This window comes from Harpegnathos saltator, unplaced genomic scaffold (assembly GCF_003227715.2).
Source record: "Harpegnathos saltator strain DR-91 unplaced genomic scaffold, Hsal_v8.6 scaffold111, whole genome shotgun sequence".
NCBI classification, from domain to species: Eukaryota; Metazoa; Arthropoda; class Insecta; order Hymenoptera; family Formicidae; genus Harpegnathos; species Harpegnathos saltator.
Genome location: NW_020229886.1, coordinates 801,103 through 819,445, shown reverse-complemented (window position 1 = coordinate 819,445; position 18,343 = coordinate 801,103). Strand labels below are relative to the sequence as shown.

Here is an 18,343-nt window from a genome sequence, read left to right as displayed (position 1 = left end):
CCATCAACAACACACATTCCATTACTAATATGACAAAAAAGGGCGATGAGCGCAGAAATATATTGTATACACGAACTATGCCAAAGGAAAGAGAGAAGGACAACAGAAGAGCGGGGCGTTGTAATATGTTAACGACCTACAAGACAACGTCCTACAAGAGGAAAAAGATAGCAAAAACAAAGATCATCAGGAAGATCATCGCAATGTGACCTTATCGTTTTACGAAAAAGATATATTAATTTATATCTGTGCTTATTAATCATACTTTAGGAAACTCTGACTGCCACTGGTTCTTAACGAATTCCAGACTGCCCAGCAGCCAGACATACACAACAATCAATTATCACAACTTAAAGTCGTACTAATACAATATTATGTAAATATATTAATATTAATATTTAATCATAAATACTCTATAATATGTCATTAACAACTGATCTGCTTGAATTTCTTTTTTATTCTTTTTTCTTTTTTATATTCGTCCAGAGTTTCACGTTTCGTATCGTAATAACTCTGTGTGTAGAAAAAGATCTGCAAAATACCATACGAAACGTAAATATACATTACACACGAATTCCCTTTCTCGTCATCAATTATGAAGCTTGGAACGTAAATATATAAATATATACATATACATATACAGGGTGTCCCATTTTAAAAAACGTATCTCGATAATTCTTCAACGAAGCATCTTCAGCAAAAATATTTCGGACAAAAGTTGTATGATTTCAAAGGGGACATAAAACAACTATACTATTTTGTTTACACATGGCACCACTTTCGAGATATTCACTGATCATTACTTTTCTTAAATGGAAATCCCAAGTTTTTATTACACCGTCTTTTTCTACCAATTAATTTAAACAACTTTTGTCTGAAACATTTCTTATTTGCCTACTATTTATTAAGATATTTAAGGAAAACTTAATAACTTTTTCAATATTTAACTCACGATATCTCGCGAACTATTTGTCGGAAGACAAAGTGGTATTAAACATTTCTGCTCTATTTAATCCCAAGAATATATTGTTATAATAGTGCCCTGACTTGTTAACTTACTGACTTTTGAAAATTTCAAAATCATCAAATTAACAAAAGTCAGGGCGCTATTGTAACAATATATTCTTGAGACCAGGTAAATAAAAAAAGTCTAGTACCACTTTTTCTTTCAACAAATAGCGAGGTACCGTGAGTTAAATATTGAAAAAGTTATCAAGTTTTCCTTAAATATCTAAAAAAAATATTAGGCAAATAAAAAAATGTTTCAGATAAAAGTTGTTTAAATTAATTGGTAGAAAAAGACAGTGTAATAAAAAATTGGGGTTTTCATTTAAGAAAATGATCAATAAATATCTTGAAAGTGGTACCATTTGTAAACTAATAGTATAGTTGTTTTATTTCTCCCTTGAAATCATACAACTTTTGTCCGAAATATTTTTGCTGAAAATGCTTCGTTGAAGAATTATCGGGGTGCGTTTTTTAAAACGGGACATCCTGTATATATATATTTATAAATTAATATCATCATGAGCACGCGTAAACGCGTAGCTTCCTCCAATACTGTTTAATGTGTTGTGTTTGCTTGTATATGTATATGTATGTGCGTACATTCATTGGCAGAACGGTTGAACACTCCCTTCGATGCATTTCGAAATGTAGCTGACATCCAACGGGACAATTGTTTAAATGATTCTTACAAAATGTCCCATTGACCGAGTCTTGAAAATATATAGAAGAAAAGTGTTTTCAAACCACTCTGTAAACAAGTGCGTGTATGCGTGTTTTGTGTGTATGTCGCGTGTGCCTATGGTCGTGTATGTATACCGTCAAGATCTATTATAATTTTACTAAAACAATATTGATTGGTAAGAGAGCTACGTACAGTGCTATAATTATTAACATTTAAAAATGAGATCTATTTTCTCCTTCCTATTAATGTAAGAACAAACATTAAGAATCATTATGAATTTTTTATGCTGTGTATATGTTTTACATGTGTCCGTGTAACTTGAAAATCTCATCTACCTGTCCCCCTCTGCTTTCTCGTCGAGTTTATTCGATTCTCATTTTTTCCTCTCGCGTTGTATTTGCCTTATGTTTAAGTTCGTGCAGGGCGCAACCGCCGTTGGACGATTTCAAAGGCCAATTATTACTGTGCTTAATCGAGATCGAGTCCTCTGCGCGGCTACGTGCTTGCGATCACGGCAACATATTCTCATTCACTTTCACATAATGTTTCTTCATTCACTCAGAAGGTTTCCGTGTCCGGTTCGTTCGGTGGTGCAGCCTGTAGCGCCAACTGCATGCTGGATTCAGTGTTCCGTCGCTTCATTTTACCCTTCGTCTTCTTCAGCATCGTCGCCTAGGAAGGGACAGGATCAAGGAATGCACAAAGGACTAGTCGATAAAAAATGTCAGTCAATGCCATTGACGAGATAGAAAATAGAAATAGAAATTACGAACTCAGGATCAACGAATCATGTCATATATAGAAAATGAAGGGAAAGAAATAGTAGAAGAAGAAGAAGAAGAAGAAGAAACGTTATTCTCATAAAAGCTAAATATTACTATCCGGTAATAGAATGCTCTAATCCACACATTACAAGCTCGAGCTAGTTGCGTTGGATTGAGGCATCATTACGACAATCATTACGGAAGTTGATCGGTTTTACATGCATCAACAAGGAGGGACCGGATATTTCCCTTTTTATTTTATTATCCTCTTGCTTCTTTTTCCATAGATGAATCGCTCAGACGGCACGTTCATTATGCCGAGGCTTCCGCTTTGCATATGCGCGTTCACGCGCACACATCGCGAAGAGCCTAGGCTGAAATCTCGCGCGCGCGCGTGTCCACAACAAGAGAGAGAGAGAGAGAGAGAGAGAGAGAGAGAGAGAGAGAGAGAGAGAGAGAGAGAGAGAGAGAGAGAGAGAGAAAGAGAGAGAGAGAGACTAAAAACGAGCGAGCAAGCGGTTATAAGCTGTGGCATGGTTGGATTACTCGTCCGTGCTCTTGCCCCCCTCCCCATTAGCAGGTAGAATCGATGGTTCGGTATTGCGACGCTTGATCTTATTTTTCTTCAACATGGTAGCCTGAAGTGAACAAAGGAACAAGGAAAATATTAGTCGAGTGCAATAAAGGAAAGGAAAGCATGCGCTGATGAGTGTCAGCAATCAGGTTACGCTTTCTTACGGAGAATATGTAGAGAGCATTGATGTAAAATGTGAAACGAAATAAAAGGATTATAAACCAATACATACAGATGCTTTTGTAAAAAGTATACGTGCCACAAAAAAAAGAACGTACGTTACGCCCCATTATTCTACGTAAACCCGAACAGTAAGAGAAAAGGGTGGTCACATTTTCTTTGTATACACTTCATACAGTTATCAGGGATTATCAACACATATATATTGATCTTGACATATTGCAAACCATTGTGTTCAACAGACATGTGATTCTACGTTACATTCTGTCGGTTATTTTTGTGGAATTATGGGGTTCTCGGTGAGATTCTACAACGAGATATTACCTTGAGCGCGGACTTCAGGACCATGACTTCTCCCGGACTCATGATCCACGGTTCACCGTCCACTTGTACAGGTATATCAGAGTTCAGGTTCATTCTTATGTGCCCGCCCTGTCGTTCGAAATGCGTCAAGAATGAGCGAGAATATACATCATATACAGGGTGTCCAAAAAATCCCGGACCCGTAAAATATCTCGAAAACCAAGCATTTTAGAAAAAAATTTGTTTCCAACAAAAGTTGTATGGTTTCAAGAGAGACATAAAACAACTATATCAATTTGTTTATAGATGGCTTCACTATCGAGATATTCATTGATCATTACTTTTTTTAAATAGAAACCTCATATTTTTATTACCGTCTTTTTCTATTAATTAATTTGAACAACTTTTTTTTATTTGCCTAATTTTGAGATATTTGAGAAAAACTTGATAACTTTTTTAATACTTAACTTACAGTAACTATTTGTCGGAAGAAAAAGTGATACTAGACTTTTTTACTCTATTTAGTTTTAAGAATATATTATTATAATAGCACCCTGACTTTTGTTAACTTATCGACTTGTGGAAATTTCAAAATCATCAAATTAACAAAAGTCAAGGCGATATTGTAACAATACATTCTTGAGACCAAATAGAGTAAAAAAGTCTAGTACCACTTTTTCTTCCGATATAGTTGTTTTATGCCCCCTTCCAATCATACAACTCTTATATGGAACATTTTTTCTGAAATATCTTATTTTCGAGATATTTTACCGGTCCGGAACTTTTTGGATACCCTGTATATACCCATGCACGCAGTTGCAGTTGCATCGATGACAAATTTTGTGATTATAATTTATCCGGGACTTTATTTCTTGAGCATTGGGCGACTTGGACCGAAATTCTCACCTGTGCTATCCTCATACCCGTGCGTAAGCCGGACTGTATTTGTCCAAGATGCATTACGCCGGTGACCCCGACGACTTCTAACATACCATCCCAATGATTGGGGGTATGAAACTGATCTTCTTTCGTATCGGGTCCCCAGGGATTAGCACCAGAGCCCCAACTAAATTGAAAGGAGAGAAAGAAAGAGAAAGCTCGTTTAAGACAAAAGATGCAATATACTCTTCTTCTTTTGTGGCGTTAAATAAAAAATAATAATTACTTTAAAATATTCAGAATGATGATTCCTTCCACTTGTGGTAAATCGACTAATTTACCATCTACTTCCAAACGAATTTCTTTGTGCAAATCTTTGCAAGGCTTACGCTTGACCATTTTGCGCAAGCCCATCGTCACATACACGCCTTTATTCCGTAATCTGCTTTTGAACTTATTAGGGTTCTCTTCTCTCGCGTTATGAAAGTCTAAACATAAATCAGCGTCTACGCCGAGGCCAAAATAATTATTCATTACAAACATTTGGGCATTATCTTCGCCACTCGATGCCCCTGGAATAAGTAAACGGCACCGTGACATTTTTTTCTTTTTCACTAAGAAAAAAATGCACGGCAACATTTTTTTCACCTTTTCTTTTTCTTCATCGAGAAATACGATCATATTTGTCGACGGTGTTCATAATCCGATCTTGTACTTGGGATCGCCTTAAGTTCGCACTCTCAGATGTAACAGCCATTTTATTAACTACAGAACTTAAGATGATCTTAAATATATGATTGGACTATAAATACCGTTCTGTAATCTCGATAATGAAATCCTGAAATGAAACGTTAGAATCACATCTCTCACCAGCTGCATTAGCGACTGCTTGAGCAGTGCCTACGTCTGTCTCTTGCGGGTGATAAACCACAGTCCACCTGTCCAATCTTATTTCTTCTGCATCGATAACGTCACGCAATAAATCTAGCGGGTCCTCGTCTCCGGTGTAACCCGAACCCCAACATAGTGTACGTGCGAGATCGTTCCCTGTTCCCAGGGGCACGATAGCGCATGCGGGAGAAGAACACTCGCTATCCTGACCAACATTGTCTAAACACTGTAACACCCAACCTATCGTTCCATCTCCACCACAGACCAGTATCTTGTAATCCTTTATATGCCGAAAAACGTAAAGTCTGCAACGCAAAGGAATGTATTTCTCTTTCTTTGTCTTTCTCCAACTTGCTCTCGTGATTGTATCACGTCTCGAGACATACAATCTATCATCGGATCCAGCAAACACAGAATATAATTGCTATGTAATATGAAATAAAACGTATAACGTTAGAATGCTTATATTGCTTATGTTGAAGTAACATGATCGATTTTGCATGTTTACGACATAACTGTGTTCTAAAACGGATATATTATTTTGTTATTTGCGAGTTAACTGGCAGAATAACGTCAATATAGTTTAAACACAATACGTTATAAAATGAATATAGTGTTTACGTCATTTGTACGTCATGTAATATTTTTCATGTACAAATGTCGCATGGTCCATTAGGTGGCTTTAGTTTTTGTGTGTAAAACACAAGGTGTCTCATTTTAAATGAACGAAGTAAAAAATGTCGAAAAATACGAAAGATATTAGAAAACTTTTCAGACAAAAGTTGTATAATTTTAGAACAAACTATATCATTTTATTCACGGATGGTGCCATTTTCGAGACATTCATAGATCATTATTTTTCTTAAATGGAAACCCAAATTTTTTATTATATCATATTTATCTATTAATTAATTATAACACTTATTTGAAATTGTCTTATTTGTCTAATATTTTTTTAGATTTTTATGGAAATTTAGTAACTTTTTATATTTAACTTTTTATTTTTATATTTAACTGATATCTCGCTAACTGTATCGGAAGAAAAAGTGGTACTAGACTTTTTCTACTCTACTTGGCCTCAAGAATATATTGTTACAATAGCCCTGATTTTTGTTAATTTGATGATTTTATTTCCAAAGATCGATAAGTTAACAAAAATTAGGCCATTATTGTAACAATATATTCTTGTGACTAAATAGGATAAAAAAGTCTAGTATTATTTTTTCCTTCAACAAATAGTTAGCGAGATACCGTAAGTTAAATGTTGAAAAAATTATCAAATTTTTTTCAAATATCTCAAAATATCTAAAAAAATATTAGACAAGTAAGAAAATGTTTCAGACAAAAATTGTTCAAATTAATTAGTAGAAAAAGATGATATAATAAAAAATTGAGATTTCCATTTAAGAAAAGTAATAATTAGCAAATATCTCGAAAATGGCGTTATCTGTAAACAAAATGATATAGTTGTTTAATTTCCCCTTTGAAACTATACAACTTTTGTCTGAAACGTTTCTTAGTATTTTTCATATTTTTCGAGATTGTTGCATGACTCATTTAAAATGGGAGATCCTGCATATATATTAATATATTTCTCCTAAAATATCGTTTATGGTGATAGAGATGAATACATTGTAACAAATGATTAATTTAGAACAGCAAGATAATTATATATTATTACTATTCAGTAGAGATGTGCGAATCAAGAATTTTTACGTCGAATCGAATCGAATCGAATCTCATTTTTTAAATCCGATTTCGAATCGAATCGAATCTATGAAATTTCACTCGAATTCGAATCGAATCGAATGAAATCGAATCGTATCATAAAAAAATTCAACATGACTATTAAACATGCAAATAATGATGGAAGATTTTAATATGAAAGGGAATATTGATATTGTAATATCATCTTAAAGTAAAATATATATTTAAATAATTAAAGTAATTTATAATTAAGTTATTAATTATAAGTTAAGTTAATTACAAGTTAAGGGTTCAAACATACAGGCCCAGATAGCCCGTTTTGTAGCTGATGCACGCAAATGATAATGTATTTGATTCCTATTTGAATTATTCGGATTCGAATCATAGGGATTCGGATTCGAATCGAATCTAATATAATTCGATTCGATTCAATTCGATTCGAATTCGAATAGTTCGCACATCTCTACTATTCAGGCAAGGAATCAGTTAGTTTATAAACAGAAAACTAAAGCTGAGACAAATTGTCGACTGGCTGTCTAGTTATTAACTGATCCTAGGTGTTATGTTTTTATGTCGATTCTTGACAATTCCGCGCGACTTTGCCTAATGGCTAATTTTAAGCCCGAGTTGGTTGCTGATGCATTTGCATGGACACCAGACGCTTCTCATAGTTTCATCGTCTCATTATACCGCTCTGCTTGCTATTTAATGGATCAGGCGATTTGACATACGCGTTAATGTGATAGTCGTAAACCGAGCACGCGTGAATTATTGTGAAGTGGATCCTGTGTTTTAGTTATTTGTTTAATAAATTAGCAATTCAACAACTCAAGCTTTATAGTTCACGGAATTTAATCATCTGAAATCAATCCTGTGCCTCTCTCTCTCTCTCTCTCGCTCTCTCCCTCTCTCTCGCCCCTCTTTCTCGCTCTCTCTCGAGAAGTCAGACGTGTCAACATCGCTCCGCAGAAAACGCAGTTTTTCTATGGAAAATATTGGGTCTGGGGAAAAGTTCGTGGCGTTTTTCCCGATAGATAGCGTCAATTGCAAATAACTCAGGAAACACAGATCGTAGCGACACCACTAAACGCTCGTTGGAAAGGTGACACTTCGAACGTTACTTTGAGTGTATAAACATCGAAATTGGTGCAATGGTTGGAAAGTTGTTTGCGTTTGAAAATGGAGAAAAGTAATAAAAAACTGTGCTACGTTTTGCAATATTATTACAACAAAGGGAAGAACGCTGCGCAGGCTTGTGAAAAAACTTGTGCTGTGTACGGTGAAGGTACTTTATCAAAATCTGCTGCGCGGAAATGGTTCGCTCGCTTTCGTTCTGGTAATTTTGATGTGAAAGATGAGTCACGCTCTGGTCGTTCAATCACTAAAAAAGCTAATGAAATTCTTGAAAAAGTCCAGCAAGATAAGCATATCAGCAGTGTCAATATTGGTATGGAACTAGGCATTGACCACAAAACTGTTTGGAACCATTTACACAAAGCTGGCTACAAAAAGAAGCTCGATATATGGGTTCCTCATGAGTTGAGCGCGAAGAACATGATAGACCGAATTAACATCTGCGATGCGCTGCTGAAACGCAATGAAATCGAGCCATTTCTGAAACATGTCATAACCGGTAATGAAGAATGGATCACGTACGACAATCGGAAGCGTAAAAGATCGTGGATAAGGGATGGTGAGCCGTCACAAGAGTGAAGCCAGGACGCGAAGCCAGAAAAAGGTGATGCTGTGTGTGTGATGGGACTGGAAGGGAATCATCCACCATGAGCTACTTCCAGTTGATCAAACCATTGATTCTCAACTCTACTGTAGACAACTAGAGAGATTACGCCAGGCAATTGAAAGAAAACGGCCCGAATTGAATAATAGGAAAGGTGTTGTCTTCCATCATGACAATGCCCGACCACACACTTCTTTGATGACCCGTCAAAAATTGCGAGAGCTTGATTGGGAAGTTTTGATGCATCCACCGTATAATCCAGACATAGCACCCTCTGACTATCACTTGTTCCGATCTCTGCAGAATTCTCTCAATGGAATTAAGCTGGTTTCAAAAGAAGTCTGTGAAAACCACTTGATTCAGTTTTTCAACCAGAAACCACAGAAGTTCTTCACGATGGCATCATGGCTCTACCCGAAAAATGGCGAAACACTGTCGATAATAATGGAGCATATTTGGTTTAAATAAATTCATTTTCGCACTATAAGAAAACCAGTTGAATTTTACTAAAAGAACGCCACGAACTTTTTCCCAGATCCAATATATTGTGAATAAATAGAAGAGTCATACCAAGTTCGGACTAGCACTGCACAAAAAAGCTTGTTCTACACAGGAATAAAGATGTATAATGAATTACCTTTAGAAATAAGAAGTAGAGCATTATAAAAGGAAATTCAAAGTATATATATTAGATGTAAGTTATTATTAAGTTAGCTATTATATTAAGTTATACTATTAAATGTATGCAAATAGCCGAGAAAGCTAATAAAGGCAAATCAATCAATCAATCTCTCTCTCTCTCCCCCCTCTCCCTCACCCTCTCCTTCCTTCCTCTCTCTCTTTCTCTCTCTCTCTCTCTCTCTCTCTCTCTCTCTCTCTCCCCCCTCTCTTTCTCTCTCTCTCTCCCTCTCTCCCTCTCTCTGACTACTATCCCGCCGGCATAACAAATTTGCAAGTAATTACGCTAAACATATATCATTTTTTATATAAAATTGTCGTTGCAATTCTGGAAACATTTCTACAAATTAAATGATATTTGACTAATCGTTTCTAACAAACGTACACAATTCTATACTTATAATTGGAAATGGGTAACATTTTAATAGATATGTTACATTTACGTTATTTCGTAAAATGTCTGGGAAATTACAACTGACATGTATGTTGCTTATAACTTACATGTCTTATTACGTTAAATCACGACAATATAATTGTTATATATTTGTGCTTGCTGGATATCTAAAATATACATATTTTACTCACCCGGGTAAAGGTCCACCATTTTCAAGATCAAACACCTGATAAGGATTTAAGAGTTTACGAAAACTAGAAAGTAGTTGAGGTCCTTGACAACCGCCAGATTTTAAGTTTACGAATATGAGCAATGGTTGAACGCCCGATGGCACCATACTCGGTTCGACATTCGGTAAAAGCATTACTAGCAGAAGAAAATACGTACGATATACATGTGTATCGACGTAATTTCAAAGAAATACATTAAAATGTAAATCATACCTAGAAGATGCTTGTCCTCGTGTTTCGATTCCCGCAACGTGTATAATGCTCTAACCGCCTTATTAGAATCTTCGTATATGATGACCATAGAACCAAATTCGTAATAAATTGGACCAATTGATGAGAATTTATTTTCTAAACAATCGAGAAAGTTCCATGTGTGAGGGCTTATTTTCGATTCTGTAGATGATGTGTGCGTCTAGTTGTTTCAGATTCACCACTAACCTTTCCCTAAAAATTCTATTAACATATTCTCGTAGCTTCTTTCAGAAAGATTGGGCGGCAAGTTGCCTATGAACAGAGCCAGATTAGGTCCATGTGGATCTTGTTTTAATTGAATGTAAAAGCGCATCAGCTCCATTTGTCTGATGGAATCCTTTCCCAGTTGCTTGACAATCTCCCAAGGTTTCTCGTCCCAGGACAAAACTCTCTCCGTCACTAAATATCGAGATCTGATTTAATCTCGCGTACAACGCGCAGACTAAGATTTCGGCGAACATTCGAGTGCGCGTTAATCATGCCAAGCTGAACAAAGTGAGACCTACCACCACGATCCAACAGAATCTCGCTGCATCTGTATTCGTCACAATTAAAATTTTGCAAACCGAACCTTTCCAGCGCCTCGTTTATCAAATCCGCGACAGTAGTCTTTTCAGTGACAGGTATTGTGCAGAAAGACTCTGACACTTGCAATTTATCAGGGTAAACTCGCACTTCCCCGCTGTTATTATTTCTGAAATCACGTAGAAATTGCATGTTTATTATTAAAATTCTCTTACTTCAAGTATGCAATGTATACGCACCAAAATCACCATTTAAAAAGTAAACTTACTTAAATCGTAAGAACACAGCCGGACGTTTGCCTTCTTTGCGATTTAAATTTAAAACAGGCGTTGGATCGCACAACTCGGTTTCGTCGGTGGCATACAGGTCAGTTAAGTAAAAATTGTCTAAATTTCGTTGACGGGGAAGAAGAAAAGCGAAAGAGAAAGACAGAAATTCATTAGATCGATGTTTCTGGCGAATTTATCAGACAAAATTTGCATATATATATACAAGGTGTCCGGGATCTTTTGGAAACGAAAAATTGCGAAGATTAATTATACCAAACTGAGAACAAAAGTCAAATACCATTTTGCAAAAATCGCAATAGTTATTAAGTTATTAAATAAATATAAAATAACCGCATCCAGTCTTTTTAATTGATAACTTGAAAATTTGAATATTTATTCATAAAATGGTAAACGGCTCTTTTGTTCAGAATTACCTAATCTATAATTATATAACGACTATTGTGCCTAACGACAAGTTCAAGATTCAGGAGTCAACCTACTCATATCTATCACTAAACACAATAGCTGTCATATAATTGTAAATTAGGTTATTCTGAACAAAAAAGTCGTTTACTATTTTGCAAATAAGCAAATTTTCAAATTGTTGATTAAAAGAGCCTCTACATATGGTTATTTTTAATCATTAATGGTTTAATAATTATTGCGATTTTTGCAAAATGGTACACGACTTTTTTCTCAGTTTAATCTGATTAGTTATTGAAAGAAAATGAGACATCTAATTCTAAACTAACCTATATCCTTCAATATAATAATTTTTATTTTCAGCGTGAGTCTTAAACTCTTCATGCTCTGCTCAATCTCGGTCCTTGCAACCAAAACTGAACCCTTGCGGTTCATTCGAGCTCAGCGCTCAACCTCGGTCCTTGCGAACAAAGCAAAACCTTGCAGTTCATTCGAATTCAGTGCTCAACCTCGGCTTAAATTCATAGCAAGCCCATCGAAATATTCGAGTCCACGACTCCTCGAGCTCAAAGCTCTTCATCACCGGCAACAGTGCCAAAATTTTAAAGATCTATCATATAGAAAGGACAACTCTACAGAGTCAATCTTTTCTAACCATCGTTTGTTCTTGACTCCTTGACAACAAAATATTTATATTAACGAGCGAATTCATGATCATCTTCCTAAAAACGATCTCTTCATTTAGTCTTCAACTTCTGAAGGATCCAGACGTCTTCAAAGCTCTTCTCCTGCATTCTTGCCGCCTGAGTTTCCTGAGATCTTACCGAGGTCTTCTCCTAGGTTCCTGCCGCCTGTTCCCTAAGATCTTACCGAAGTCTTCTCCTGTGTTACTGGCTCCTGAGTTCCTGCCGATGTCTACTCCTGTTCCTGTCTTCTAATTCCTGTGTCCCTGTTGAAGCCTTCTCCTGAGTTCCTGGTTCCTGAATTTTTACCAACATCTACTTCTGTGTTTCTGTCCTCTGATTCCTGTGTTTCTGTTGAAGCCTTCTCCTGAGTTCTTAGTTCCTGGTTCCTAGTTCCTGAGTTCCTACCAACGTCTACTCCTGTGTTCCTGCCTTTTGATTCCTGTGTTTCCTGTTGAAGCCTTCTTCTGTGTTCCTGATTCCTAGTTCCTTAGTCCCTGCCAGGGCTTTTCTTCTATTTTCCTGTTTGCTAGTTCTTATGTTTTTACCGAAAACTTTTCCTGTGTTCCCGCATATATTTCCTCAGCGTGTGCCCAAGCCGTCTTCTGTATTTCTACCACCAATTTTCTTCAAGTTTGCTAATATCTTACTATTATTTTCCTGACATCAACACACTGAGTGTATGCTATTATTTTTTTAAAATAAATTATTGTTTTCAATTTCTGTGCATTTATTAACACTTTTTTTCTGTTGCAAATTTCTTCGTATTTTACAATAAATAATACAATAAATAAATTTGACAATAAAAATTTTTCTTTGATTTGTTAATATCAATTTATATGAATTGTCTAACATTTGACAATCATATTTATAATATTTTTATATTCTCAAATTGTCATTAATATATAAAGAATTAATATTCTTTATGTTGATGTACGCAACTCTCAAACCAGTTATTTCATTTATTATTTCCTAACATTAGTCTTCACAATTTTTCGTTTCCGAAAAGATCCCGGACATCTTGTACATGCCTACTATGTTAATATATTACAAAATATCTCACGTACTGGGATCTTTAGTAATGTGAAAGGCGTGTAATGCCGATGTGAGAACCTCCTCTGTTGTAGCTTGTCTCGGCACCGAGATCACCTGAAATATCCGTCGCCTCAGAGAATTGTTGCCATCGTACACCTTAATCATCTCTGTGTAACAGCAATAATAATGTTCTCATGTTAAGGAAAGAAAAAAATCTTCGCGACCATTAATCGGAAGTTGCGTATGAAGTACCTTCGTCACCTCTTTCTTTATCGTCCTTCTCCTTGGGAGAACGCGGATCACGGCTGTGCGCACATTGTGCCGGTTCTCCGTTATCACGACATCTCGTATCGCTACTGAATTCTTCTGATATGCTCCGCGCTGTGAACAGATGAAGGTCACTTCGCACGTTACAACACCATCGAAACATAAGGTAGACAACGGAAAGAGGGTAAACCGTAAAATCTAAACGTAATAGATCTTCTTCCGTCGAGCGCATCTCTAGATTAAAATGTGCGATAAAAAAATGTTTTCCTTTTCTTCTGCAGCCATTACTCAGATAACATTAATGGTATCTATCGAGAAGCATTTCTAGTATCATGAATAACATGACATTCGATACAACTTTTACAATGATTTTACCTTCTAATCAGCAATTCCGTGTGTAAGCCATCATAACCATTTATCATTATGTTTTACCGGTTTTTTCCTTGTTAATATGACAACGAATGCATCGCAAATTTTGCGCACAAGTGTCGAAGAAGGAGATTCGTAAGTTACTCGAGAGAGAAAGCAACGAGTCTATACTCAAGAATAATTTACGAACAACAACATCCGGTAACGAGTCTGTTTATCATTCAAGAATAAATCACATCTCTTACCATCGATTATTTACGATGGGTTTGTAGAACACACACACGATAGGGAGAATTAGTCAGTAGTGTTCTTGAACTTCATTTCACTGCATAGTAGAGTGTGATAAGCATCATGGAATCTCATAGCATCCAGTGGGCTGAATGACAGTGCATGCAGCGAGAAGCGAGACATACATACATGCTAAAACGTAAACAGTATAACAAAATAACATCCATAAACAAAAAAACTGGTGCACCATTATATATATATATATATATGAGATATATATATGTATATGTATATAAATGCATGTCGCAATGTGTGACAGTTTATTACACATCCGATAGGCAATGTGACGATATCTACTGTACTTTTGACACATGTCATCTTTATCCTACTTCCTGAATTCAGTTCATGTAAATAGCATCGTATTGCTGTCGGAGTCGCCGGAACTAGAATGTAGAATGTTGCTCGATATTAGTATCGAAAATATGATAAAAGCCAGCTGCTGAATATACTCGCATAGCTTCACGCAAAATCAAGAAAAAAGAAGAAAAAATCCATAAATAAACACGGCTGTGTCTTTTGACGTAGCTCTCTTGGTAATGGTCGTGTATGTTGAGTGAATAGTTGTACGCAGAGGTAACAACAGCGCAATGATCACTACGACATATTCCAATTCACTTTGAGTTTTGTACAATCGGTATGTATGTATGTAAGTACGTATGTATGTAGTATATATATTTCATATATTATCAGAATCGAATACGTTCACACAAATGAATGACGGTGATAATATTCTAGATACCTCGAACATAGGGAGGGGAAGCATGACAATTTCCATGGCAGCTACGTGGCAAAACTAGCGAAAGACGCCTCAAAGCTTCGGCTAGGCGGCCTGCAGCCCCAATTTGTTCACTCTCAGCGAAATCGAATTGCTCTCCGATGTTATCTTCACATAGAAGCAAAGACCGAATATTTTAACGAGCCAAACATAGCTGAACGGCCACGATAACTTGTGTGTGAGAACTCCATAAAGATTTCGCTTCTTTGTCAATATTTTCGTAACGCTTTGTTATGTATTGTGTTCAATGTCTATAATTTACTTAATTGCGTCAGACGTTTGCTTTTTACCGTGTCAAAAACCTTCCAAAGTTTTCCAAGTTTTGTCAGCTTTGTGTTTATAATTCTCTTATACTGAACAAAATACATTATATTGTAAATTCCAGTATCCATCTAATTACAAAGCTCCGTAACATAAATATTGAATCTATAAAAGTAAGTTATGCCTATTAAAAGCACATTGAGAGTAGCGATTAATCGCAAGAGGAGCGACCAGCCACAAAAGCCATTGGGGATTTGTAATCATGAACAAAATATATAATTGAAATAACAGATATAGTTCTTTAACGTTGTTTATATGAAAAGCTCATACAATTACAGGTTTTAAATTTCCTTAATTTTGCATAAGAGAAAACTATACAACAGACAAATTTATATACATTTTTGGTCATTCGACAATGAGAGTTATTGTGTACCCAGTAAACACAGTTACATAACAGTTACATTGTCGTAATGTAATGAAATGTAATATGTAATATAACGTGTACGTTACAAGCATATACGTGTTAGTTGTAACTTCTCACTCATATAAAAAGTTGCAGTTATATAACAGAAATATTACATGTTACTAAAATGTTATATAGCTGTTATATAACTGTAATATAAAAAAGTTACTACTAATTTTCTCGTGTCTTGCGTCTGTCAATAGCTTCGAATTCCAAGCGGTCACACCATCCATATGTTGACCGCGCTAGGCTCTGCTTAACCTAACAATCGAGTGGCACGCAGTTATTCTAATGACTCCGACGATGTTCTTGTAACTTGTATTTAGTATAATATATTCTTACAATATTCACAGAACATTATAACCTTTCTTTTCAAAAATTAAAACAACGCAACAACATTCGATGTGCGACAAATATCAGTATAGGCTATGTTTCAAAATTATTGACAATGGAGTATTATAATGATTAACCCACAAAAAAATAGTTTGAAACAAATTCAAAGGAGTCTAAATAAAAAATTTTTATTACTAAATGTAAAAAACACTTGAAAATTATTATTTCAAATCCTGTTTTTCATCAACATGGTTTTTTTCAATGAAATAGAGTTTTTATTTTTAAAAATGATATAAAAATATAATATTTTAATGAAACAACTCAAAATCAAACAAGTAAGAATATTAAACCTAAAGAAATTTTTCTCTGTTTTGTATAATGAGTTTTGTATAATATACAAGCGTTCTTAAATGTTTAAATAGTTTAGTGTGGATATCCCCACGAAAACGGAAACATTGTATCCATGTGAAATCCATGTGGTTTTGTAGATTCCACGTGAATACAACGTGCGTTCCACGTGGATTCAATGTACGTTTTAGTGGGGATATATTGGGTGAGTGCAAAAGTTCGTGCGGAGTTTCAATAGATGGAGTTATAAGCGTCGTAAAGTGTTGTCATTAATACTTCCATCTACATATTATATAACGTTGGAAAGGTGACGTCTTCAGCTGTTATTAAAAAAAAAATCATTTGTTTTCATACAAACTGCTTCGAGAAATATCACTTTAAAAATGAGTATCGATAAGATGCATTTACGGCATGTTATGCTTTACGAGTTTCGAAAGGGAATAAACGTTGCCGCAGCCGTAAAAAACATTCAGGATGAAGCACCAGCTAAACGAACTGTGGAAAAATGGTTTGCTAAATTTCGGCGCGGAGAATTTAACCTTGAAGACGAGCCACGCTCTGGTCGACCTTCTGACATTGATGACGATGTTTTGCGTACTTTAGTGCTCAATAATCCGCGAATTTCAACAGAAGAAGTTGCTACAGCACTAAACGTTGACCGATCAACCGCTTTTCGGCGTTTAAAAAAGATGGGATTCGATTTGAAGCTCGATATATGGGTGCCCCATTTGCTGACCGAGAAGAACAAAATCAAGCGAATTTCTGCAGCCGTTTCTTTACTCGGGCGACTCAATAACGAGTCGTTTTTGGATCGACTAGTGACGGGCGATGAGAAATGGGTCCTCTACAACAATGTTCAGCGCAAACGGACATGGAAACAATCAGGTGAGCATGGTGACGCAACGCCAAAGGCCAGTTTGCACCCGATGAAGGTGATGCTCTCTGTTTGGTGGGATTGCAAGGGCATAATCTATTTCGAGCTTCTCCCCGCTGGCGAAACGATTGATTCGGACAAGTACTGTCGCCAATTAACCAATCTGAATCGAGAAATAAAAGAGAAACGTCCGATTTTGTCAAATCGCAAGGGAGTCGTCTTTTATCACGACAACGCCAGACCACACGTTTCGAAAAAGACGCTGCGCAAACTGAAGAGCCTGAAATGGGATGTCTTAACGCATCCACCGTATTCTCCTGATATCGCACCATCTGACTATCACTTGTTCCGGTCATTGCAAAATTATTTAAATGGAAAAAACTTTGACTCTTTGGAGACCTTAAAAAACGGCGTCTCTTCGTTCTTCGAATCTAAACCGCGCAATTTTTATGATCGAGGCATCCGTATGCTGCCAGAACGTTGGGAAAAGATTATAGAAAACGATGGAGAATATATCATTGATTGAATAAAGATTTTTGTTTGCCTAATCACTGTGTGACTTTTACTCACAAAAGTTCCGCACGAACTTTTGCACTCACCCAATACATATCAGCATACATTATAAACGTCAATATAAATAGGCAATATAGTCTGCTTAAACGCGATGAAGGCATTAAAAATACAGAAATACATAAAACTATACAACAAAGCATCCACAAAAAAGCGGAACGGAATTTCTGATTGATTAGTCTCCTACCATTTCTTTTATTTGTTACTATTCCACTTTGCTATTTCTTTCTCTATCGGAATACACCCTTATTCGCAATAAAAAGCATTTGCAGCTTTTAATGGATTGCATGAATAATTGTGTTATATAATATCAATGTAATATGAACGTAATTACTGTTATATAACGTGTTACATTACTGTTATATTATTATTATAATGTTATCTCCAGCTTATAATAAAACAATGTAACAGATATATAACACAATATTACAATTATGAAACCAAATTATATAACCTCAATACAGGGATGGAAAGTTACTTTTTAAAAGTAACTCGTTACCGTTACCGTTACTTGAAAGTAACGATATTTTATTTCGTTACTTTCCGTTATTTTTTTTGTTGTAAATCCAGGCTAATAAGA

The 18,343-nt window shown here is 35.8% G+C and overlaps 1 protein-coding gene across 8 annotated transcripts in view; it reads right to left on the bottom strand.

The window, feature by feature from the left end:
• Positions 1 to 1,724: 1,724 nt before the first annotated feature.
• Positions 1,725 to 18,343, bottom strand: part of LOC105190868 (diacylglycerol kinase theta) — a 37,030-nt gene continuing 20,411 nt past the window's right edge. For 3 of the 8 annotated variants that reach the window (XM_025301104.1, XM_025301098.1, XM_019844946.2), the window contains 13 exons: positions 14,879 to 15,022; positions 13,468 to 13,596; positions 13,248 to 13,382; positions 11,074 to 11,191; positions 10,787 to 10,974; positions 10,467 to 10,679; positions 10,242 to 10,376; positions 9,990 to 10,164; positions 5,261 to 5,586; positions 4,677 to 5,004; positions 4,418 to 4,577; positions 3,533 to 3,640; positions 1,725 to 2,362 (listed from right to left, as the gene is read on the bottom strand). In XM_025301104.1, coding sequence (XP_025156889.1) covers positions 2,249 to 2,362; positions 3,533 to 3,640; positions 4,418 to 4,577; positions 4,677 to 5,004; positions 5,261 to 5,586; positions 9,990 to 10,164; positions 10,242 to 10,376; positions 10,467 to 10,679; positions 10,787 to 10,974; positions 11,074 to 11,191; positions 13,248 to 13,382; positions 13,468 to 13,596; positions 14,879 to 15,022 — 2,273 coding nt within the window. In that variant the 3' untranslated portion in view covers positions 1,725 to 2,248. Of the gene's footprint in view, positions 2,363 to 3,000; positions 3,093 to 3,532; positions 3,641 to 4,417; positions 4,578 to 4,676; positions 5,005 to 5,260; positions 5,587 to 9,989; positions 10,165 to 10,241; positions 10,377 to 10,466; positions 10,680 to 10,786; positions 10,975 to 11,073; positions 11,192 to 13,247; positions 13,383 to 13,467; positions 13,597 to 14,878; positions 15,023 to 18,343 lie in introns of all 8 variants that reach the window. The other 5 variants (XM_011153858.3, XM_011153861.3, XM_025301108.1 and 2 more) reach the window with 4 other exon arrangements.